General features: G+C 58.9%; 1 protein-coding gene across 2 annotated transcripts in view; it reads left to right on the top strand.

Moving 5' to 3' along the window:
* STK32C (serine/threonine kinase 32C) overlaps positions 1–23,865 on the top strand; it is a 69,990-nt gene that overhangs the window by 20,655 nt on the left and 25,470 nt on the right. The window contains exons 1-2 of one of the 2 annotated variants that reach the window (XM_034986454.1): positions 19,946–19,963; positions 21,668–21,723. Coding sequence is in view for 1 of the 2 variants with exons in the window: in XM_034986447.1 (XP_034842338.1) it covers positions 21,668–21,723 (56 nt within the window). In the remaining variant the exon portion in view is untranslated. Of the gene's footprint in view, positions 1–19,945; positions 19,964–21,667; positions 21,724–23,865 lie in introns of those variants that run through there. The other variant, XM_034986447.1, reaches the window with a different exon arrangement.

The following is a 23,865-nucleotide window of genomic DNA, read 5'->3' as shown; positions in this document are numbered from 1 at the left end:
CCCAGATCGGCTCCAGTAGCAAACTGCGCCCTCGCCCGCTTCCTCTGTGCCCGAGGGCACGGCGGCCCCTCTGTCCAGCCACAGCCCTGGGCCCAGGAGAATGCGTGTCTGGGCCGCGCGACGGGTTCACGTGCAGGGTTGGATCCTCACACCTCTGTGCCTCAGCGACACTTGCTGTTTCCTGGAAACACGCCCACAAAGCGGCTCTGCAGATTCCTCCCCGGCAGATTCTTCCCCTCGGAGTTGCTCGGGCAGCAGGCCCCTGTTGCACTGGTTCCCGAAGCCGCTGGCCGAGAGCTGCCTGGTGCTGAGCACAGGGAGGGAGGGCCTTTTCGGGCTGCTTTGGACGGTTCGGAGAGAGCGGCAGGCTCCGGCAGGATGACGGGTGCAGCCCGGGTCCTGGAGGCCCCAGCTGAGCACGGGCCTACCCGCCCTGCGCCCTCCCCATCCCTGCTGTGCCTCCCTCTCCCATGGGCACCTGCACCTGCTGAGCTGCACGGCGGGCGGTCCTTGTTGGCAGTGGGGTGTGGGGGAGCAGGGGACTCGGAACAGGGCCACCTCCTCAGGCCTCAGCTTGTCGCTTGACCAGTCCCGTGCGTCTCCCCGGGCACTGTGCCCTCCCTTCCCTCTGGTGACAAGCAGGATGCACAGCATCCCCTCTGTTGGCTGAGCTCCGTGGAGGTGTGGCAGCGGGTGGCCAAGACGTTTAACTGATGGCCCCCGGCTCCTGAGGGCAGCTGAGAGATTCGCATGCCCTTTGCTGCATTTTCCTAACAGTCACTGATTTCCTTCTTTATGTGGGGGCTTCCCTGACGAAGCCACGGGCCAGCGTGGCCAGCCGTGAATGGAGCAGCGTGGGTTTGCGGTCGGGGGGCGCCCAGCACCAGAAGGAACCCACAAGAGCCATCCCAGAAAGGATGCTGTGCTGCGTGCCGGTGGGGGCCACTGTGGCTGGCGCCCCGGGGAAGGTGCTCGGGAGCCTTCTTGGTCCTGGCTGGCACCCCGGCTGTGCCAGGGACGCGTGGCCCAGGGAGGGGGCGGCATGCGGCTGCTTTCTCTAGAGAGCTGGTGGGTGGCTCTGCAAAGCCTGCGGGGGGCGCGGTCACCGCGCGGCCGAGCTCTTTCTAAGCCCAGCGAGACCGGTGTGTGGCACAGCTCGGTGCCTGTGGCCGCTCCCGCAGGGCGCCCCCTTCCCGCGATGCACAGGACCTGCGGACGGAAGAGTCTGCTCCCCCAGGCAGCTCCCGTCTCCGCACCGAGGGCCGTACACGCCGGGCCACCTGCAACTTGCTTCTTGCGCTGTGTCTGTGGGCTCCTGAGCCCCCTGAACTCGTTCTCGGTTCCGGATCCCCCCCGAGCTAGTCCCCCAACCTCAGGCCTGGCTCTGGGCCCATTCAAGCCGGGTTCCCTCACCCAGTGGGGAGGGCTAGCAGAGTACATCAGGGATAGCTGTGGAACGCCTGTTTTTATGTCACATTTAACAGGCTTTTTTTTTTTTAAATAAACAGAGAAGCTTAAAGAAGAAAAGAAACCCACAATCTCACACCCAGATAATCCCTATTGGCACAAAAACTTCCTTGGTGAGCAGGGCGTGAACATGAAAGCCGTGCGGAGCAGTGGGGACGCACCGTCCTCCACCGTATGCTCCGGGTCTACCCCCGCGTGCGCCCCTGAGGTAGGCTGCAAGCTCACCCAGCCGGAGCCGCCATCTAGCAGGGTTCTCGCACTTTTATGGAAACCGTGTACTGAGTCTTAGGGCTAGCTCCTTACTGCACAGAAGTCTTCCTGCTTTTCCACACCCACACGATAGTCCACTTTGCGGCTGTGGGCACCTGGGTTGCTGGGACTGTTGGGTGTTGAACGTCTCTGAGACCTCGATGGGCCTCCGTGAGCTTAGTGGCCGTGGGGCCTGATGGTGGTGGCATCCCTGCCTGGAGGAGTGGGCTCGCCCCGACTCTGAATCCCTGTGCTGACAGCCCCCACAAGGGCCGGGTCTCTCCCCTCGCCACTGGGAGCAAGCAGGGCCACCAGCCCCACCGCACCGTCTCCAGCACTGGGTGGGACCCAAACCTTCACTTTGGCGAGTGAAAGCGCTATCTTCTTGTCTCGTTGACTTTTACCTTGAGAATGAGGTGGGCACAGTCTCCTGCCTGACCCGCCCGTCCGGCCTCCTCCCGTCAGGTTGGGTTTCCCACTAATTTGTAGAGGTTCATTGTAATGCAAGGAAATTAGCCCCGATTTGTCATATTTGTTGCAAATACCTTTTCCCAGCTTGCAGGATTTTGACTTAAAAAGTGTTTATTTTTTCTGTGTACAGAGGTTTTAACATTTTGCATATGATTAAACTAATGGTAGAGTCTTTCCTTTGTGGTTTCTGGGGTTTGCCCCTCTTGCTGCAGAATTATAGATAAATTCACTATCATAGAGTTCTTATGGGTTTAGTGTGTGTGTGCATGTGTGTGCGTCTGCGTCTCTGTGTGCATGCATGCGTGTGCATGTGTGTGTGTCTGTGTGTGCATGCATACATGTGTGCATGTGCGTGCATCTGTGAGTGCATGCATGTGTGTGCATGTGCGTGCGTCTGTGTGTGCATGTGTGCGTGTGCATGTGCATGAGTCTGTGTGTGTGCATGTGCGTGCATCTGTGTGTGCATGCATGTGTGTACATGCGTGCGTGTGCATGTGTCTGTGTGTGCATGCATGTCTGTGCATGCGTGTGTACATGTGTGCGTCTGTGTGTGCATGCGTGCGTGTGCGTGCGTCTGTGTGTGCATGTGCGTGCATGCATGTTTGTGCATGTGCGTGCGTCCGTGTGCATCTGTGTGTGCGTGTGTGTGCATGTGCGTGCATCTGTGAGTGCATGCGTGTTTGTGCATGTGCGTGTGTCTGTGTGCATCTGTGTGTGCATGTGTGTGTGCATGTGCGTGCGTCTGTGTGTGCATGCGTGCGTGTGCATTCACACATGCATGCGTGTGTGTGTGTGTGCGCACAGGTGCCCACCTCTGTTGTGTTTGGATTTTATTTGGTCGTAAGGTCTGACGGAGGATCAAACTTCCTGTCTTTCCTCTTCACGTGCTGACTGGAAAGGCCTTTGTCCCGCCCGGAGCTCTGGATGTCGGGGTCTCTCCGCACGCCGGCGTGTGATGATCTGTGTCCCGGCGTGTGATGATCTCTGTCTGTCTGGTTCTGTTGCTAACTACGCCCCTTGCAGGACCCCCTTTTAAGAGACAGTTGAAAGTTGTATTAGAGGGTAAGATCTGCAATGAGGGTGGTGGGAGATGGGGTTCCCGGGAGCCTTCCTGTGAAGGGGGTCTTCCCCCTGGGGACCCCCACCCCCCGTCTCTCCCTGGAGGGATTTGGGAGCTCTGCCATGCCCCTGCACCTCCTGCCTTCTGCAGGATCAATGTACATGATTTATGTGATAAGGAGGTGAAGGAATATCGTCCCAGCCAGCCAGAGTGCACAATGGCCTTGGGTGACAGGGCTGAGGACGGACGGGGTAGATGGTCAGGCAAGTGTATGTTGAGGCCCCAGGTAAGAAGCCAGCTGGAAAGGAGTGTATGTGTGCACACACGTGTGCTAGGAACATGGAGGAAAAACCTGTTCCCTCCAAAGCTTTCCCCCGTATAATCCCCTCTAGGTCAGGATCGGTGCCTGCCGGGTCGTCCCAGGGGTCACAGGCCAGCAGGTAACTCAGGTCCTCAGGTCTCCATTTGCCATCAGTGGAGGCTGTGGGTGCAGAGCTGAGGCTGGTTCTCCGTACCTGCTCACAAGGAGAAGTGCGCTCAGGTGGCGGGAGGCCGACATCCTGATGGTCCCGGCACACCCCGCCCGGCCACCTCGCTGCACCAGGAACTGCGTGAGGCTGATGCTGCGCCCAGGCCTGCAGATGCTGGGCAGCCCTGGCTCTTTCCCTGGAGGCTTTGGGGAGCACCTCGTAGGCCTGGCCACCTCGTCCCACCTTCGCACGGTTTCGTATCCTGGCCAAGACTCTCATCCTGGAAACCACAAGCTAGAGCACCCACGAGGATGCAGACTCCTGGCGCCACTCAGTTCTTCTGACTCTTATTTTTGGAAACATGAAGGAGAGCAGAAGTCTTATGCTCTGTCTCAAAATAATGCCTTTCCTTAATTCTATTCAGTTTAGCCAAAAATAGACCCACCATTTCCTAGGATGACTGTCCAACCTCCTGAGCCAGAGAGTGGAGCTGCATGTCAGCCACTGGGGGTTTGGTGTGCCGGGCCAGGCAGGCCAGGCGGTTGTCCTGACCAGCCTGGAGAGAAAACATGGGCTGCTCCCTGCCTGTGGCCACGCTCCGGGATTTGAGCAAACAAGTAGGCCCCATCTAAACACCCTGGGACCAGCTCAGGGTGGCGGTCCTGACCTCATCCCTGGCCAGGGATCCACGGAGGGCTGTCTGTGGGACCAGCCCCAGGCTGCTTGGCCGTGTGACTCTCCTTAGGGTTTAGCATTTTGTGTCTTTCTGTGAACACCTTCCCCGCTGACTTGTACCCCGCCCTCTGGTTTCCTGTGGACTGGAACACGGGGCCCCAGACTTGGGGCGGGGCAGGGGGACCCCAGGGCAGGGCCCACCTGCTGCCTGCCCAGCGCGTGTTGGGGCTCCTCCTGGCGGCTCCATGCTCCTTCCAACCCTTGCGGGGTCTCTGTCTTCATTGCCTCCCCATCACAGTAGGAGGCCCCCAAAAGGGGCTGGGACCTGGATTTTCTGGACAGATGGGGTTTCCTTGCAAACTCCCCTTCCACACAGCTTAAAGCATCTTTGCTTCCTCACAGAGGAGCTGAGCTGGGGGGAGGCCACCGTACCTCTAATGGAGACGGGTCCCGTGCGGGGACGTCGGTGCCAGAGGAATACAAGTTGGGTGAGCTCCAGGGGGCAAGTGTGGGGTCCGGTGGCCCCAAACCCCCTGGCTGTCCAACTTAAAATCAGGGATGCAGGGGCACCTGGCTGGGTCGGTTAAGCGTCTGACCCTTGATTTCAGCTCAGGTCATGATCTCAGGGTTGGGAGATCGAGCCCCGCATCAGGCTCCATGCTCAGTGCACAAAGTCTGTCTGTGATTCTCTCTCCCTCTGCCCCCCCAATAAATAAATACATATTTAAAATCACGGATGTAGATGATTAGCTCTGGGCCGCAGAGGAGTGGCCCACGGGGTCTGCTGGTGCCATGCCAGCTCATTGGAGGAAGCGTGTTAAGGAAAACAGGCTGAGATACAAGGAGGGACACTGGACTCAGGCAGGGCTCACGGGCTACAGTGGGCTCTCCTCGGTGTGCTGGCCTGTGTTCATGGCACCAAGTGACTTCTCCAGCAGGGATGGGGCTCCTTCGCTGTTGCTCACCTCCCTCTTGCTGTGGGCACCAGCTTGTCCTGCAGGTAGGCATCCACCCGGCTGTGCGTGAACACCTGCGGCCGGATGCCGGTGCGTGGAGAGCGGGATCTGCCCCCGTGGCTGTTGGGCGGCCAGTGGAGGTGTGGCAGGTGCTGGGGACAGGGCCCTGGACCTGGGCCCCCTTTGGTGCCTCAAGGAAGCCCTGTTGTGTTAGAGGCCGGGTCCTTGGGGCTCGGGACTGTGGGCTGATTCCTTAGGGTACCTGTCACAGCCGTCACCTCTGGGGTGCAGCAGGCCCATCTCTGCAGTTGGGGTATCCTCCAGAGAGTGGAGGGGAGAGTGCCTCAGGCCCAGCCAGTGCTCCTGGGGGAAAGCGGCCAGCCTGCGAGGCTGGTGCTGGCCGGTGGATGGCTCTGAGCCGGAGAGGCCCCAACTGCTGCGGGGGCATCACGCTGGGGAGGTACAAGGAAGGGCCCTTCCTGCTCTGGGCCCGTGATGCTCTGGCTTGCGTTTGCTCAGGTTCATTCTGCGGACAGGCCAGTGCCTGGGGATTGAGGTGGTGAGCGTCTGCCTGGACAAGAGGCAGGGATGGCCCCATGGTCCGGCTCCATCAGATTCCCAAGCCTTGGGTAAATGTCAGCCTGGCGGGTCAGCCTCTGGAGCCTGCTAAAGGGCTTTGTCAACACTCGTCTCCTGCAAAACAAATAGCCATGTGGTTTATTAATCCTTAAATCTCGACTTTCGATCCAAACTATGTACAAATTTCTTTTCAAAGAAAAGGTCTGACATAAAACCATGCACTTACCGTGAGATGGAATTTAAAATAACAACTTTTCCTTAACAATGCTGCAGTGCTTCTGTTTATGTGAAAGCAGCGTGGGCTCAGCTTGACTGAGATGCTGGGCTGCCCTCTGCTGAGCACTGGGCCAGGGCTGGCTGTCAGCCACTCCCCAGGCCAGCGGAGCCCCCAGACCAGTCCCTCCGCCCTGGGCCCTCGGACCCTGGGAGGCAGTCATCCAGGTCCAAGAATGGCCACACCCGGGGGCAGACTGGCTCGTGGTGGCCGGGCAGGTTGTGCTGGGGAAGCCGGCCCTGGGACCCCAGGCAGAAACGTGCCTCCCACTCAATCACTCACTCACTGGTTCCTTCAGTCATTCACTCAACAAGCCTCTCGGGTGCAGGGGACCAGGCTGGGCGTCGCAGGATAACTTGGGTGGCACCAGGGTCACCCCAGCCTGGATCCACCAGGTACACAGAGCAGAACCTCAGAGCACATTTTGGGACAAGCAGCTCCTGTCCTGGTTGGAGGCTGTCCTCTGGGCGAGGCCATGTAATGAACGCAGAAAGCACCATCCGAATCCCATCCGTTTGTTTGAAAGCCGTTAGAAGGCTGGCTAGATGGTCACTGATTCTTGGTGAGGCGTAAATGACTATGTAGGATATTAACTGATGGTCGATGCTGGGGCCGCGGGAGCTGAAGGGGACCCGGGACAGCCCCACCTCTGCCTGGGGACGGTTCGGGCACCCCAGCTGGGTGGGGCCCCGGGGCAGCCCGGGGCCTGGTGGCTCTCGATGTGTAAGCTGACACGTGGGAGTGCGACTCTCGTCAGCTCGGCAAGGGGCCTTCGTGCCTTGGGGATAAATCAGTCCTGCCCCCAGCAGCAGCTCATAGCAGGGCGGTGGGGGTGATAAACGGCTGCGAGGCCTCGTGCTCCCTGGACAGCTTTCCCCGGGCACCTCCCTCCCCGTAGCAGCTCAGCTCGCAGGACTTCCCGAGCTCTCTGGGGGTGGGTCTGGCATCTTCGCCCTGCATCTCTTTCCCACGGCGTAGATGTTGCCAGGATCCCAGTGCAGCCTGCAGGCTCCAGGCTGGATGTGTCCGTCAGACCTGTGGGGCCGGCTGTTCAGTAAAGCCACACCCTGAGAGAGCTTGTGTAGGGCCTCCATGCACACACAGGCACACAGACACATGTACGCATGCACACATATGCATGGACACAGGTACGCACGCACACACATGCACCCAGACACCCGTATACATGCACACACATGGACAGGCACAGAGCTGCACCCACAGGCACACACATGCATGCACGCACGCACACCCAGACACAAGCACACATCACACACATGTGCACAGAGCTGCACCCACAGGCACACAGACATGTACGCATGCACAGGCATAGAGTTGTACCCACAGGCACACACATACATGCACACACACATATGCATGCAAACGTACATGCACACACATGCACACAGACACGTGTACACACGCACATGCATGCACACAGACACGCACATGCACATCCACACACGTGTACATGCATGCACACAGACACACACAGACACCCACACACATGCACACATGTATGCATGCACACGTATGCACACAGACACCCACACACGTGCACATGCAGGCACAGGCACAGAGCTGCACCCACAGGCACACACATACACGCACACCCAGACACAAGCACACATGCACACACATGCACAGAGCTGCACCCACAGGCACACAGACATGTACGCATGCACAGGCATAGAGTTGTACCCACAGGCACACACATACATGCACACACACATATGCATGCAAACGTACATGCACACAGACATGTGTACACACGCACATGCATGCACACAGACACCCACACGCATGCACACGCACATCCACACACATGCACACAGACACCCATAGACACCCACACACATGCACACATGTATGCATGCACACAGACACCCACACGCATGCACACACATGCACACAGACACCCACACACGTGCACACACATGCACACAGACACCCACAAACGTGCACATGCAGGCACAGGCACAGAGCTGCAGCCACAGGCATATATACACACAGGTGTGATCTGAGGTGTGTCATTGGGCTCCAGAATAAAAATTAATTTTGTGCTGTGCAAATTCTCCATTTTGGTCAGGTTTCGAAGGAACCTCAAAAGGAGACCAGCAGCCTGCCCCCAGCACCCTGCTTCTAAAGAGGGATGGCCCCTGGTACGGCTGCTGAGTTCTGTCCACACTGAGCCCGGGGCACATTGTGTGGGCACAGCCCCTGGGGCGGAGTGGGGGGAGGGCAGTGGTTCTGGGCGGGCCCAGGCTGGTCCCGAGTCTGGCGCTGGGCTGTGCGGGGTTACCCCGGCCACCACTGACGGAGCAGTCTCAGAGCTAACCCGCTCCCGCCGGGGCTCTGTGGCCAGCTGGTCTAGCCGGGTCTGCTCCACTGCGGCAGGGGCTGGGGAGGGCACCCCGCACAGCTGCCCCCACCCAGCCTCGCTGCCCCTCAGAGAGGGCCTCGCCCCCAGTGCCGGGGGGAGCGGCAGAGGCCGTGGCCGCAGCTCCTCCTGACCTCCCCACCTCAGCTCCAGGGCCCAGGGCTGGCAGCCAGGCCTGCTGGTTCAGCCTCTGGGTCCCCCCACCAGCCCCTGCTCCCATGACGTGGGCTTCACGTTGGCACTCTCCTCGGAGCCCCTTCCCACCAGCTGAGCCCACTTCAAATACCCGTGTCCTCCAGAAAGAACCTTCTGACCAACTCCCCACCCCCACCACGAACGAGCCGCTCCTTGCACCACCCCCCTCACGCCCAGCTCAGTGTCCTGGGTTTGGCCCGTCCCCTCTGCCCCGGGCACAGGTGTGTGTGGGTCCTGGAGACTGGATTGTGACCCACTGCTCTGTCTGCTGGTGGCCGTGGCCAGGTCACTGAACGTCTCTGACCCCCAGTTTCCTGCACGCACGTGGGGAATGGCTCCATCCTGCAGTATAGCAGATTGGATACCTAAAACCACCCCTCTGCAAAATAGCCACCATCTCTTTTTGATGTATTTGTACAGGGGGTGTAATTACGGTAAGATGCAGAGACCTGAAGTTAGGACATGTGTACTCCCGTGTAACCAGGACCCCCTAGGACAGGACCCACTGCCGTCACCTAGAAAGCTGCCTCCTGCTCTGCTCCGCACAGCCCCCTCCGCCCCTGGAGGCTCTGTCACCCTGAACTAGTTTTGCCTGTCCTCAGACTTACGGGGTGGAGCTGTACGGTATGTGCTCTTTTGAATCTGGCTTCTTTTGTTGGACGCAGTGGTTTGAGATTCATCCATGTTGTTACGGATCTTACAAGAAAGCCGCTGGGGAGCGTTTCATTGTACAGATATGACAGAGTGTCTCCCCGCTCTCCCCTGGTGGATGTTCGGTTGCCTTCAGTACGTGGCTGTTACCAATAAGGTTGCCGAGAACGGTGCTGTGTAGACGTCTGTTTGGTTTCTCCTGGGAAATGTCTGGGAAGGTGGTGGCTGGCAGCGTGAGGTAAGTGCACGTGTAGGTCTGTGGGAGGCGGCCAAAGGGACCGGCGGGCTCCATCCGCACCAGCAGCGGGGGGCTGAGCCGCCCACGTGCGTGCGACACTTGGTGGTTTTGGTCTAGTGCACGGGCTGTGCTGTGGGGTGGGGTGGACCTGGTTGGGTTGGAGGTTCAGACCCGCTAGCTGGCCTCTCCTCTGTCCCCCTTTCTGAACGTCTGTCCAAGACTTCCCCTCATCTTCACATTGGCTGTCATCTCCTTATTGATTTGAAGGAGTTCTTTATATAATCTGGTTACAAGTCCTTGGTTGGACGTGTGTATTTGCAAATATTCCTCCTGCTGCGTTTGACTTCTCGTTTCCTTCATAGTGTCTCTTAAAGAGCAGACATTTTTAATTTGGATGAAGCACAGTTTATTAGTCTCTTTACGGTTAGTGTTTCTAGCATCACGTCTGAGAAATCTTTGCCTCTCTTCAGGTTGCAAAAATGTCGCTTTTTCCAGGAATTGGTCTATGTGTATGTTTGCAACCCCCCTAGAATTAGTTGTTGGGTATGGCATTTTTCCCCGTGGATACTCATTGTTTGGAGGCCCACGTTGCCGCACAGACTTATGTCAGCGCCTTTGTGGAAACCAGGGTGTGGTGACCTGTCTGTTGCATCGCCCTGCACCTGCCCCCACACTGCATCCCACTGTCCCGATTACTGTACCCTTATGTTAAGTCTTTTTTTTTTATTTACTTGACAGAGAGAGACACAGCGAGAGAGGGAACACAAGCAGGGGGAGTGGGAGAGGGAGAAGCAGGCTTCCCGCAGAGCAGGGAGCCTGATGCGGGGCTCGATCCCAGAACCCTGGGATCATGACCTGAGCCGAAGGCAGACGCTCAACGACGCTCAACGACTGAGCCACCCAGGTGCCCCACCCTTATGTTAAGTCTTAAGATCAGGTAGTGAAGTCCTCCAACTTGGCTCTTTTTTTTTAGGATTATTTTTTTACTATTCTAGGTCATTTTCATTTCATTTCATTTCATTTCATTTCATTTATAAATTTTAGTGTCTGCCCACACATTTCTAGCAAAAAAAGCCAACTGGGGCTTTGACTGGAATTCCACTAATTCTATAGATACCTTTGGGAAGAAGTAGCCCCTTGCTGTTTACTGCTCTGACCCGGGGCGCCTCTCCACTTACTTGGGTCCTCTGTAATCTCTGTTTTGCAGTGTTATATGTAAGGGTCTTGCACACCTTTCTTAGACATAGGCCTACATATGTAATGAGGTGGGATTTGGAAAATCTCATTTTCTAATAGTTTGTTGATATTATATTAGAAATCCAAAAAATTTTATGTATAGACCACGTATCTATCATGTGACCTTGCTTAATTTGCATGTCAGCTCTGGAAGTGTTTTGTAGAGTCCTTAGGACCTTCTCCATAGACCACTATGCTGTCTTCCATTCTTTATTTTTAGCTTCTTGTCTTATGTCATTGGCCAGGGCAGCATAGCATTAGAGAAAATGATGAGAGTGGACAGCCTCACCTCGTTCCCCATCTCGGAGGGGGAGTGTTCAGTGCGCCTCAGTTAAACGTGGTATGACCCGTTGAGAGGTTCTGTTCTCGTTTGCAGAGAGTCCTCATCACAAACGGCTCTGTGTGTTGTCAAGTGCATCTCCTGCATTTACGGAGGTGGTCATAGGGTTGTCCTTCTTCATCCTGTTAGTGCAGTGACTTTAAGCCATTGGTTTTCACAGTTAAACCAACCTTGCATTCCTGGCATGTACCTCATCAGTCATGATGTATTATATTTTTTATATTGCTGCTAATTTGCTAGTATTTTGTTAAGGAATTTTGCATCCATACTCATGGGAAATATTGGTCTGCAGTTTTCTTTTGTAATGACCTTTTCAGGCTCTGTTTCTGTATTAGTTTGGTAAATTGTGTATTTCAAGGAATCTCTCCATTTCATCCACATAATATAATTTGTTGTTATAAAGTTAGTTGTTCATGATCTTTCTAAATCATCCTGTAGATGCCTGTAGGATCCATAACAACATCATCTTTGTAAAACTCTTAATGTTTGTGTTTTCTCTCTTTTTTTAAGAAAATCGGTCTTGGGGTGCCTGGCTGCTTCAGTTGATTAAGCATCCGACTTTTGGTTTTGGCTCAGGTCAAGATCTCAGGATTGTGGGATCGAGCCCCGTGTCAGACTCCCCACTTGGCGGGGAGTCTGCTTGAGATTCTGTCTCTCCCTCTGACCCTCCCCACTTTGCCTTCTCTCTCTCTAAATAGTAGATAAATGAAACTTAAAAAAAAAAATCGATCTTCCAAAGGTTTGTCTGTGTTACGAATCACAAACATAACTTTAAGTTTTGTTGATATTCCTCTATTATCTGTTTCTATTATTTTTTTCTTCCTACTTTAGATACACTTTGTTCTCTTCCATCATCTTATGGTGGTTAATAACTCTCTCATCTTCTTTATGCCTGGGGTTCTCTGTGTGGACAATCACCCTACTATCCGCTCTACAAGGTTGAGCATTTGGGGAGTTTCCAGTCTGTGACCGTCCCACATTTCTGGTGCGTGCCTTTGGCGGGCATGTGTCTGTGTCTGCCCCGGCTGGGCCGTGGGGTGCCCGTAGATCACCTTCACTCCCTTGGCAGCTTATGTGAACACCGCTGCTCACATCCTGCCACCTCTGTGTGGCCAGCGTGTCTGGCTTCGGTCATTCTGGTGGACGTGGAGCGGTCTCCTGCTCTGCTGAGTTTCGTTTCCCTGGTCACTGAGACATTGAGCTTGCATCCATGTTGTGCGGGCACTTGGGCATCTTTTGTGAAGTGCCTGTTCACGAACTTGACTGTTTTCTGTTGTTTTATGTCTTTTTCTTATTGGTTTGTGGAGTTGTTAATACGCTCTGGGTGTTTGTTGGTATCTGTTCCAAGTGCACCCTCCCTGCTCTGCTCCCCTGGCGGTACGTAGATACCAGCAGTTCCTGGCTGTGGGGACGTACGAGGGTGCGCAGATGTCAGAACCGACCCAGTCGCACACTTGCCCCTCGTTCACACTACAGTGTGTCACTTGCGCCTCGATAAAGCTGTGAAAGTACCTCATACAGTTAGCGGCCACTAAGATAACGTGCACAACGTCTACGCGGAGAATGTCCTAAGTAGGTGAGGACACAGCATCTGAATGGATGCAAGTGCCATAAAAACGTCAGTTTTCTCAGGGCTGATGTACAGAGTCACTGAACTCCAAGGGAACAAACAGCCCTACGGAGATTCTGCGGGACCAGACGGACGGATCGGTAATGGAGATGGAAGAGCAGGGGCCCCCAGAGAAGGTGGGTCACAGCCGGCGGTGGCTGCCTCCATGGAATACGTGTCCACCGTGAAGCCCAAGTGAGGAAGGCCGGCACTTGTTTGGGTAGACACGCAGGACGAAGGAAGGACTCAGACTGGGCAGCATGGGCACAGGGGCTCTGGTCTAAGTCAGGCAGCCTTACCTCGGGAACCTGCACTCGAGGGGACTTGAGTAAAAAGAGGATGTGTTGGCCAGAGAAACAGAGAATCTGACAGTGTCATGGGGAAGGCTCAGGGGATGCTGACTGGCCTCATCCTCCGTCCGCTCTGCCGGCTCCTTGTTCCCGTGGCACCGCAGGACGGTCCAACCTGACCCTCCAGCCTCATCCCTGCCACCGTGGGGGACACTTGTCCCGCGATCCAGAAGCCTAGTGCTGGCTGCGGTCGGACAGCTTCATGCCGATGGGCCTGGCCTGGGCAGCGTGACCACGGTGGATGCCCAGGGAGCTGGGGGCTTCCGGGCAGAGGAGAGTGGAGCCTGCTTGGTCAGCCCTTTGGCTCCTTCCAGAGGGTGGCTGCCGGGGGCAGGATGCAGGCTCACGTCCTCCCAGACGACCTGCTGCCCTCCTATGCCGAGGAAATGGAGCGCGGCCTGCAATCCTTTTTTTAAAACAAGGCTGAGTGTAAATAAAATACAGATTTGATGGTGGGGCTTGGGTTTGCTCGAATTTAACATAGTTCAATGTGGTTCTGAAGCAAGGGGGTCAGAACGAAGCTGCCCTAGCTACACCCATGATCTATGCCATTGAGCAAAGATGGGGTTAACGAGTGTGCCGCCCCCTGGCCTCCCACCCAGGGTGACCACCTGGAAATAGGAGCCCCATTCAAATCGGACTGGTCCCCCTGCCAGTCTGGGGTGGCGGTGAGGGCTGGTGCAGGCATGTGCGTGAGTGTGGCTGGGCTGGTTCGGCCCGCATCCGCCCTCCCTCCTCGGACCCCCGCCCCACCTGCCGATGCGTCCATGCCCCTGGGGCGCCCCTGCTTCTGCACAGAGTCTGCCCTGACCTCCGTCCCCCGCCGCGGGGCCGTCTGCGTGGGGCCACCAACAGCGGGCTTACCCCCGACCTGGCCTCAGCCCACTCAGTAGTGGCTCACTTTTAAAAACAGTGATTATTGTTTTTTACTGAAACGAAATTCGCGTAACCTAAACTTTGCCGTTTTGAAGGGAGCCGTCGGCAGCACACCCCCCCCCCCCGTCCAGTCCCAGGACATCTTCGCCGGGAAACACCGTGCCAGTCCCTGGGCCGTGGCCTCGTGCAGCACGGGGGGTTTGTGGCGGGCCCCTCTCGCTCAGCGCCAGGGTTTCAAGGCCCGTCCTCGACGCAGCGGGCGTCAGAGCACGGTTCCGCTCAGTGGCGGTCACACGCGTCGTGCCTGCCCACTCAGGAGCGCCGGGCCCTTGTGTTGTCTCCGCCTTCTGGCTGTCTCGTGGGTCACCTTGTCCGCCGTGCGTCTCTCACCGCGGGCGCCTCCCCGGGCTCCCTCCTCCCTCCGCTCCCTCCCACCCGCGCACATTTCCTCCAGCGAGGCCGAGGTCCTGACACGCATCTCCTGATGTTCCAATGTGCGGTTCACATCCACATCCTGGACCTGCCCCAGCCCGAGCTCAGACGCTGCCGACGACCCCATCCTCATTCTCCCCGCAGGGCACCCGCCAGCTGGATTTTGTGGCCCCATTCCCTTCCCTTTTGAACACCCTTCTCAGCATGCATGCCCCCCCCACTCTTGCTAGCCTCCCTCCCCCAGGCCCCCTTCTGGGCACTGCGCTTGGTGGCCTGGGCACCCCGGTGCCCCCTTGCTCTAGCCTCCCCAGGAGGCTCCTCTCTGTGGGGATGGTGGGAGGGGGCATGGCAGGGCTGTACTTTGAGCCCAGAGGCGGCAGATGGGCAGACAGGCAGATGGAAAGACAGATAGAGGGACGGCTTTCTTCAGCCCTTGGCCTAGCCAAGCATCTCCCACCAAGTGCTGGCCTCTGACTTCTCTCCATGGAATTCCTCCATTCCCCTGGGGACTTGGGGCCCCTCGGACCCTCCACAGGGAGCCAGCCTCCTGGTGGACTGCCTGTGTGCAGCCAGAGCTGCTCTCGAGGGTGGCTGTGGCCACCCAGGATGTGGGGCCGGCCCTGACCGTCTACCCTGGGCCAGGCCTCACTGGGTCTGTCTGCACTCTGCTCCCTGGGTGGGCTGGGCTGTTGCTGACGCAGTCCGGGGGGCTGTTGGTCCTCCAGAGCTGGCTTCACTCTGCCCCTTCCTTGGCTCAATTCTCCTCTGGGGCACCTGGGAGGCACCTGCGTCCCAACCCTGGGGCCCACATATGCTGGGGGGCTCTTGGAGGTGCTGAGGCTGGAGGCGACAGGGCCGAGCCCCGTCAGCACCAGGCCCGGGGGCCAGTTGGCTTTGCTGGGTAGACCTGCCTCGGGGTTCAGGCCTCAGCTGCTCCGAAGGCCTGTTTCTCCCCTTCCCTGGCCCCCCACCCTGAGCCACGGCGGCCTCCACCCAGCCCCTGAGTACTGAGGCTGAACTGGGAGCCCCCGGGGTGCTATTGAGGTGCTCGAGGCCGTCCCTGATGGTGGACCTGGTGGGGGCCGAGCACCTGGGACAGGGAGGTGGCCAGGGGTGGGGTCCTTGAGCAGCAGGACCCCACTGGGTGCCCCTGGGGGAGGCATGCCACCCACAGCCACGGGACGGGGGGCGCCTGTGCAGACGGCCTCCCCTGCGGGCCCTGGAGGGGCGGGGCCCCAGCCGGCAGAGGTCCTTATTGATCCTGCTGTTGCCGCAGTCACTCGTTTATGAAGGTTCCCGGGCTGTCTGAGGATGTCATCGTCAAAGTGACGCTCACAGCTCCAGACGCGGTAGCCGGGCCGACCCAGGGTGAGCCGTGGCTGCGGGGCTGTCACCGAAGGTGGTACGGACCGAGGTTTTCCTGTAAGCAGACATGGGGGCGGTCTCCCCTGGAGTCCGGCCGGGGGGCGGGAAGGCATCAGCACCCCCGGGCTTCGGGCCTCCAGTCACTCAGGTCCCCAGGCTCATTCCTGGGCATGAGAAGGGGGACCGTTCCAGAACCTAGGCCCCCCCCAGAGGCCTCAGCGCTGTTTCTGGGCTGGCGCCACATCCTCGGAAGAGCCAGGGTGAGCATGTTTCTCCCCGCCGCCAGGATGGTGAGTGCTTGGAGGGGCCAGCGCAGGCTTCCTGGAGGAGGGGTGAGCAGGTGGCCGGGAGGCAGCGGGGCACAGAAGTGTCCCAGGCGGAAGGAAGGGCAGGCCCTGAGGCCCGGGTCTTTGGGGTGGGGTGCTGGCTCCCCGCGGTCCCTTCTCTTATGTCCCAAGGGGCCTGTGGTCCTTCCCCCGGAGTCTGCCGAGACTCCCCAGCTGTTTCCTCGCCAGTAAGAGGAGAGCATCCCTTGCTGAGTGGCTCTGAGAACTGGCATGGGTCAGGACTTGGAGGGCTAGGCACGGTGTCCACCATGGTGCGTGCCGGTGGCCTGGGAGGGCAGGTGGTGGCCAGCAGGTCAGGGCCTCAGTAGTGTCTCTGAGGAGACCGTCTGGCGACCACTTACACAGACGGCTGGCCGGTGTGTCCTGCAGAGCCAGGGAGGGGACCCGTGCTGGCCGGGGAGGGCTGGGTGAGGATTTCCACAGGGGCCACACAAACTCTGCAGGGGACCGGCCTCAGCGGGACTGGATGATTTTCTCCGGGAGTTTTCTGGGCCATAGGTTGTTTGACAAAGTGTCATCAACTTCTGAATGAATTTCAGCTGCTTGTGACATTTGATTTATGATTGCAGCTTTCCAAATAAATCCCAACTTCTGGTATAGAATTCACCTGAGGATGCTCAGAGGGCCGGGCCTCTCCTGGGCGACAGGGAGGCAGGTGGGAAAGGACTTGTCCTGTGGCCATGGGCCGATCACCTTCCACACGGGACCCACGGCCGTGAGGACCTGGGCCAGGGGCGTCAGGAGCAGGCTGGCCTCTGGGGGGGCTTGGGCTCCCCTCTCCCCCACCCCGTGGTGCGGGCACTGTGTCACCTGTCACAGCAGTGTGACTCACAGCTCTGCAGCAGTTCTATTTTTACTCTCCCTGGGCTCACCTTCTCTCTTGCTTTCCTCGCTGGGGGCGCTGGCTTACGAAAGGGCTGCATTTCAAACCCGGGATCTCACGGGGACCCACAGCTCCCCTAAGACCTTGTTGGGTACTGAGGGCGAGCACTGAGCTCCAGTCGGCAGTGTTCAGAGATTACCTAACCTTGCTTCGGAGTCTCCCTCCAGCCACCGTGTCCCAGTGGCCAGGCCAGAGGGTCAGGTCAGGTTGGGTTGCGGGGAAACCAGAAAGATTTGCATGAGTCCCACTGGATCACGGCTGTGGGAGTGCTGAGGGCACCCTTGGAAAAGCTCCTGGCCTTTCCCCCGGCGATGATCTGGCTCCTTGTGCAGCCCGGCGGCGGCCAAGAACCTCGGCGAACGTGGAGAGCCCCCGTGGGGAGTTCGGTCTGGGCGCTGGACTTCACGCTAAGACACGTGAAGAAAAATGGTGCCAGGATCACTGGGCTTGTCGGTGACCCTGGGGCACACCAGCAGCCCTCGAGAAGGACCCGGCAGCCACTCCTCCACCTGGTTGAACAGAGTTGGGACCTCCCTCCGCTCGCGGTCAGTCGACGTCAAGATGACCTATTTTCATAGCAATGCCGTGCTTTGTGATTGCCAAGTTGGCAACATAAAAGCCTTCCTTGAAGAACAAATATTCTCTGACTTTCGTGTTTTAAATATTCATCTGTACCAGGGAGAGCCTGTGCCCGCGCCCGCGTGGCAGGAGGGCTCTGGCAGGCGCTGCGCTCACAGCCGGCCGCCTCCTTGCAGGCACGGCTCCTTCCTGCGGTGCTTAGGTTCCTGGCAAGGAGGCATATAAACCGCAGGACCGTGGGGCCAAATTGCCTTTTCCTTTTACCTGTGACGTCGGAGGTGTCTCTCCGGCAGGGAGCATACCCACAGCGTCACACAGCGACATGAACCCCCTGTACGAATGCAGCAGACTGGTCTCCGTCAACCATAATCCAGGAACTCCCAGCTCACGACCTCATCTCTGGGCCCAAACCTCGCAAAATTAGCACACACACACCCCCCGCCGCTTCCTGCTTTATTTTCCTCCCAGGCACCTGGCACCATATTTGTTTGCTGGCCTGGAGTCTGGTTCCCCACAGTAGAGTGTCCACTCTGGGACGACCCCTCCCTGCCCTCCTCCAGGGTCCAGGACAGGCCTGGCCTGTGGTTTCCGCAGCGGCCTCCGACCTTGGCTCACTCGGTGGGGCCCAGCCTCCTGTGCAGACCTGTGGCCAGAGCCCTCAGTCAGATGGTGCCAAGGCCCAGGACTGAATGGCCCGAGAAGCAGAGTCTCCTCTGCAAGATGGGGGTGCCTGAAGGCCCCCCAGGAGCCACGTGCAGGACAACAGGGCCCTGTGAGGCTGCAGGTCTGCCCGGGAGAGATGGACGGTCAGAGGACAAGAGGACGAAGACTCGCAGGAGCCAGGGGTGGTGACCTACACCTGTGGGGAGCACAGGGTGTGCGTGCCGGATGGCAGCTTGGCCCCCAGGGCTTGGACCCAAGCCCACGAGGAGCTGGGCCCGAGGCTTTGCACCCAACTTGTGTGAGTAGGCCCCTGGACGCAGGCCCTTGGGTGCTGCGATACCCCCACCGAGGGTGCGGACCAGCCTCGCCCTGGGCTCCACCCACCTGGTGGCCCAGCCCCTCTCTAGGTTGAGCGCAGCTCACGGCTGACGGCTGAGGGGTGGGTACTGCCCAGCAGCGGCTCTGGCTTCCGTGCGGCAGTGGGAGATCTGGGAGGGGAGTTAGTCCACGAGCGTTAGATCCGAGAGTTGAGAGGGAAGTGCGAACGCCCAGCCCCCTGCCAGGGGCCCGTCCCCCATGCCCCCCACGTGCTGTGCTCCTGGCCCCCCTGGGCAGCCGCTCCTGTCGGTGAGACCCGCCCAGGCTCAGCGTTTGGGGAACTTCACAAACTTCATCAACACGATTCTACTGGACTCTGGATTTCTGGATGATGGTGGTGTGTGCATCAGATTTGGGTGCATCGGCCTAATCACAGTGCTGGGCGCTGGGGCAGTTAGAGGAGCTCCTGGTCCTGCCCAGAGTCGGTCCAGGGCCTCGTGGGGGGGACGGGACCCAGAGCAGCTGCTGGGCCTGCATTTCCCCCCGGGGGGCTCTCCGGAGCAGGTGCGAGGTGCTGTGTGCTGTGATTGCAGCCCGGGCACCTAGGTGAGGAGGTGGGCCCGTGGGGTGCCCCGAGGAGCCCCCGGGCACCAGAGGACAGAGTGACCCCAGTTACCGGGTGGGGCTGGAGGCTCCGGGCCAACAGCTCCTCCGAGCAGGCGCACTGTGTGTGTCCGGGTGGCCTTGCTCACAGCTTCTGGCCACCGCGGGATGCACGCCCTGCCCAGCCCTGGGCCTGCCGGGGGATTCCTCCTGGCTCACTGGCCTCACAAGGCCCAGCAGCTACGTTTGGGGTTCCCGTCCCGCCTGTGTCTGCCCTGTGAGGCTTCCAGGTGGCCGACTCAGTGTCCTGTCCGCCGTCTGGGAATCCGTCGTGTGCCCCCTCCCGCCCCGGGGTCTCAGGAAGTGGGGATGACTCTGCTCAAAATCACAGGTGCTGTGCAGTAGGGTACACGCCCTCCCTTCCCTTCCCTGGAAGCAGGCCCAGGAGAGGCCACAGGGCCAGCCAGCGTGGACCCAGGCCACAGCTCCTCCCATGTCCGTGCCCGGCCGAACTCCAAGTGCCTCTTTCCCCGGATTCTCCGTGATAACCTCACTTTCCAGTGTGTGAAAGCGGAGTGAGAGGCATGGTGTGGATTTCCTCTGCTTCTGACCTACTGTTTACCACACCATCTGTTCTCATCCTCTTCCTCTCTGGGAGAGCCCTGAAGTTCGGGACACGTGTCTTCCTCTGAACTCGGTGATTGCCTTGGCTAAGCCCCCTGCTAACTCTCAGCCCCGGGGGTGCCCCTGCGCGGCCAGCCCGGCCCTGGGCTGGCGTCTCTGGGGAGCACGCCCAACCCTAACGCACGGCCTTCCACTCCCGGGCTCGCTGGGCGGCACTTCCCAGCGCCACATGCTGGGCCGTGCACACAGGTGCCCTCGGCAGGCTCCCCGTGCCGTTCTCGGGTGGGCGTGCTGCGGCCCTCGTCTGCCCCTCCCCGTGGGAACAGCCCAGGCTGCACTGACTGCAGGCTCGCGGGCGTCTGGGGGCCCCATGCCTCTCACAGGTGCCCAGGGCACACGCCCGAGGGTATTTGGAGCCAGACTCGCCAGGTGCTGCAAAGCCTGAAGGGGCAGAACGAGAGCCATGGGCCATGTCGCAGCCCTGCCGTCTGGGGAGGGTTCTGAACTGGGGGGGGGTGCAAGCTTGGTGGGGGCAGACCTGGGGACAGAGACCTGGGGGGGCACAGACCTGGGGGGCACAGACCTGGGGATGGAGACTTAGGGGGGCACAGACCTGGGGGGCACAGACCTGGGGACAGAGACCTGGGGGGCACAGACCTGAGGGGACACAGACCTGGGGACAGAGACCTGGGGGGACACAGACCTGGGGGGCACAGACCTGGGGATAGAGACCTGGGGAGGCACAGACCTGGGGGGCACAGACCTGGGGACAGAATCCTGGGGGGCACAGACCTGTGGATGGGGACCTGGGGGGATGCAGACATGGGGCACAGGTGGGACCAGCTGGTGGCCTGAGAGTCAGCTGGGGGAGCTGCACCCTGGCTGGCAGGTGTGGAAAGCAAGGCTGGCCCGAGCTGCCTGGGGCACTGAGATGCCCGCGGGAAGGAAACCAGTGGAGTGGACCTTACACATCAGGATCAGAGTGAAGCAGAGTCCTGGAGAGCACGTCCGAACTGCTCTCACTCACAGTTTATCACGTCCCCCCCCCCGCTGGGCACTGCGTGTGCATGGCATGTGTGCGTAGCGTGTGTGCGTGGCCTGTGTGCATGGCCTGTGTGCATGGCGGGGAACATCTTTCTTGAGTGCCGTGACAGTAAAGTTGCAATTTCCAACGACCCCTTTCTCTAAGGGGAGCTTATGTCTGGAGGAAGTTAATAGAAATCGGGATCCGGGTGGTTTCACACAGGCCTGGGGACCTCCCTTTGGAAAGTCCCTATTATTTATCCTGGGGCCGCAGTAGGCTCCCCTGTAGCTCATCCTGTGAACCCTACAGGAGATTCAGCAGGAGGGCAGGGGGCCTGTTTCCCATGCTCCAGGACCCCTATTTGTAGGGCTTCATGCATTGGGGGCAGCTCAGGATGGGGGTGTCTGGGTACCTGGGACTGAAGAGGGCTGCTATGGGTGCCATTTGCTCTGTTCACGCCCCATCCGGTATGCAGTCTGTGGGCAGCATGGCCTAGCCTGGCCTTGCAAGGAGCCCAGAAGAGGGAGAGCATGGCCCCCAGGACCCACCTCTCTGCCTTGGCTCAGGCCGTCCCCGCATTACACACGAGCCTGAGTTGAGCCTCCAGCCTGTACCAGGACCCACTTCCAGGGTGCAGGGGGGCTCCCTGCAGTGGTGGGGGGCGGCCCCTGGGTGGTTGCTCCAGCTGGGGGCTGGTGGACGGTACTGGGTCTTTCTGCCGCCTCACCGGGCATCTCTCTGTTTTTTCTGCAGTGAACTTCGACCACTTTCAGATCCTTCGGGCCATCGGAAAGGGCAGCTTCGGCAAGGTAAGGAGGAGCCAGCAAGGAGGCCGTGGCAGGACCGTTCCCGCGGCCCACCGGCTCTGGGGAGGCCAGCTCCACCTGTGTCTGTCGGTGGGAGCTGAGGGTGCAGATGGTGCAGTTGCTGGGCTTTGTGGGACCAAGACCCTGACACCCCCTCCCTCGAGACACTGAAGCCCGCCCTGTGGTGGAGCCGCTTTCCTTAGAGACCGGAACCCACTCAAGGCCGCAAAGGAAGTGTCTTAGAAGCCCCTGCGGGGGTGGGGGGGTGCCAGTAGATAATCAGTGTCCAGGAGCCTCTGTGACCCTCGTGACCCTCATGACCCTCGTGACCCCCGGGCCAGGCTGCTCCCGCAGGGGTGCAGGTGGCAGGGGCGAGGGTGCAGCTGAGTGTGCATCCTCATCCCGGGGCAGCCACGCCGCTCGGGCCTCTAAGTAGGCCTGCTCGAAACTGTCTCCCTGCTCCTTTTGTTCTCTCTTGTCCACATCTAACTTCCTGATTGCTGCCTTGTAATGTCTCGAGATTGGGGGTAATTATAACTCAAAGAGGCTTAACGAGCACTCGGAAGGTTAAAATTAGCTCTCGGGACTCGGCCATGACGGGTCTGTTGTAGATGGATCACTTTGGAATGGAGAGTGTCTTTTGAGCAGAGGAGTCTTGGCAGATGAGGCCTTCGCCCCCCTCTCCAACAGCTGTCTGGACGCTGTGCCTTGGGTTCCCCCAGGCCTGGGGAAATTATAAACCAGAGCTAATTAGCTCCTTCGCAGGAACTCATTCAAACGCTTTTGTTAAGGAGAGTATTTTTAAGATCTGCTGGTTGGACTGCCCTCTGCCCTCCCTGCTTCTCCCAACGGAATGTAAATTTTGTCTGCTAGGGTCACAGAGGGCGTGGGGAAGGTCGAGGGGTAGACGGTGGGGCTTAGGGTTAGGGTCAGGCCTTGGAGGACACCAGCCCTGCACAGGTTTCGGGAGGAGTGGCCTGTATGCGGAGACATGGAGGAGGAGCCGTGTTGGGGGCTGGCCTGGGGCAGCCCCCTCACTGTCCCCTGCGTCCTCCCGTCCTCATCATCCCCCTCATGCTCCTCCTGCACTACGGGACAGCATACACCCCCTGCCGCAGTGTCCGCAGAACCCCAGGACTCGGGCTCCTCAGACCAGGTCTTAGCTTTAAAAAGCCAGCTGGCCACGGGGCCCGGAAACGGAGCTCTGCAGAGTGGTGGGGTGACAGTGGAGTCCTGCTGAGATTTTATCCTCAGATGCAAGCTGCCTTGTCACGGCTCCCTAATGAGGCCGCCCAATTAGGCCTGCAGGGTCTCTGGGCTGCAGTTGCGGGCGCCCTGTGCAGGATGGGTTTCTGGAATGTGGAGAAGCCCAGGGCCTGTCCAGACCTGGGCTCTGCTCCTTCTAGCTGCTCTCGGCGGCTAGGGCAGTGGCCCCACGAGGAGAAGGAAGGAGGATTTGGAAGCTCGCCATGACCGCAGAAAGCCAGCTCCAAGCCTGTGTGGCCGAACCCGTAAATGCCTGTTTGTGGCCTTATTTGAGATGTGTGTGTGCACAGGCTCGGCCATGCCCGGCAGCACGGTGGAGCTGGGCTTTATAAGGATGACCGGGTCAGGTGGATGTAAACGTCCCGAGTTCACCGATGCCCCCACCTCATGAATGGAGGCAAAGTGTTGGTGTGTCTGACAGGACCGGTCTCTTCCCAGCAATGGCTGTTTACCATGAGGCCGCTCCATCCTTCAGGACAATAGCTCACTGACACCCATTCACAAGCCTGCTGTTTCTGGTCCTTGGGTACAAAGACTGCTTATTGGTTTTGTTTTTTTCCAGGTTTTTTTTTTTTATTTATTGTGATAAAATTACACATACGGTTGTAATCATCCGTAAGAGTGCAGCTCGGGGCATTTCTGGGCAACCTCTACCTCCTTCCGTCTCCAGACTCCCTTGTCTTAGAAAACGGAAACTGCCGGGATTCCTCAGAAACCCGTCCCAGGGTGGATGGCTTTGTTCTCCAAGGCGGAGTGGAAGCTGGTGGTGGAAGCCCACCGTCTGAGTGCTGAGAACACAGTCCCCACTGGCTCCCCGGTGGAGGGGCCTTGTCCCCGGGTCTTCTGACCAGGCCAGGAGCCTGCGGGGGGGGGGGGGGG

This window comes from Mirounga leonina, unplaced genomic scaffold, assembly GCF_011800145.1.
Source record: "Mirounga leonina isolate KUSES-001 unplaced genomic scaffold, KU_Mleo_1.0 Mir_114, whole genome shotgun sequence".
NCBI classification, from domain to species: Eukaryota; Metazoa; Chordata; class Mammalia; order Carnivora; family Phocidae; genus Mirounga; species Mirounga leonina.
Note: the sequence above shows the minus strand (reverse complement) of the source record. Positions and strands in the feature narration are given on the sequence as shown.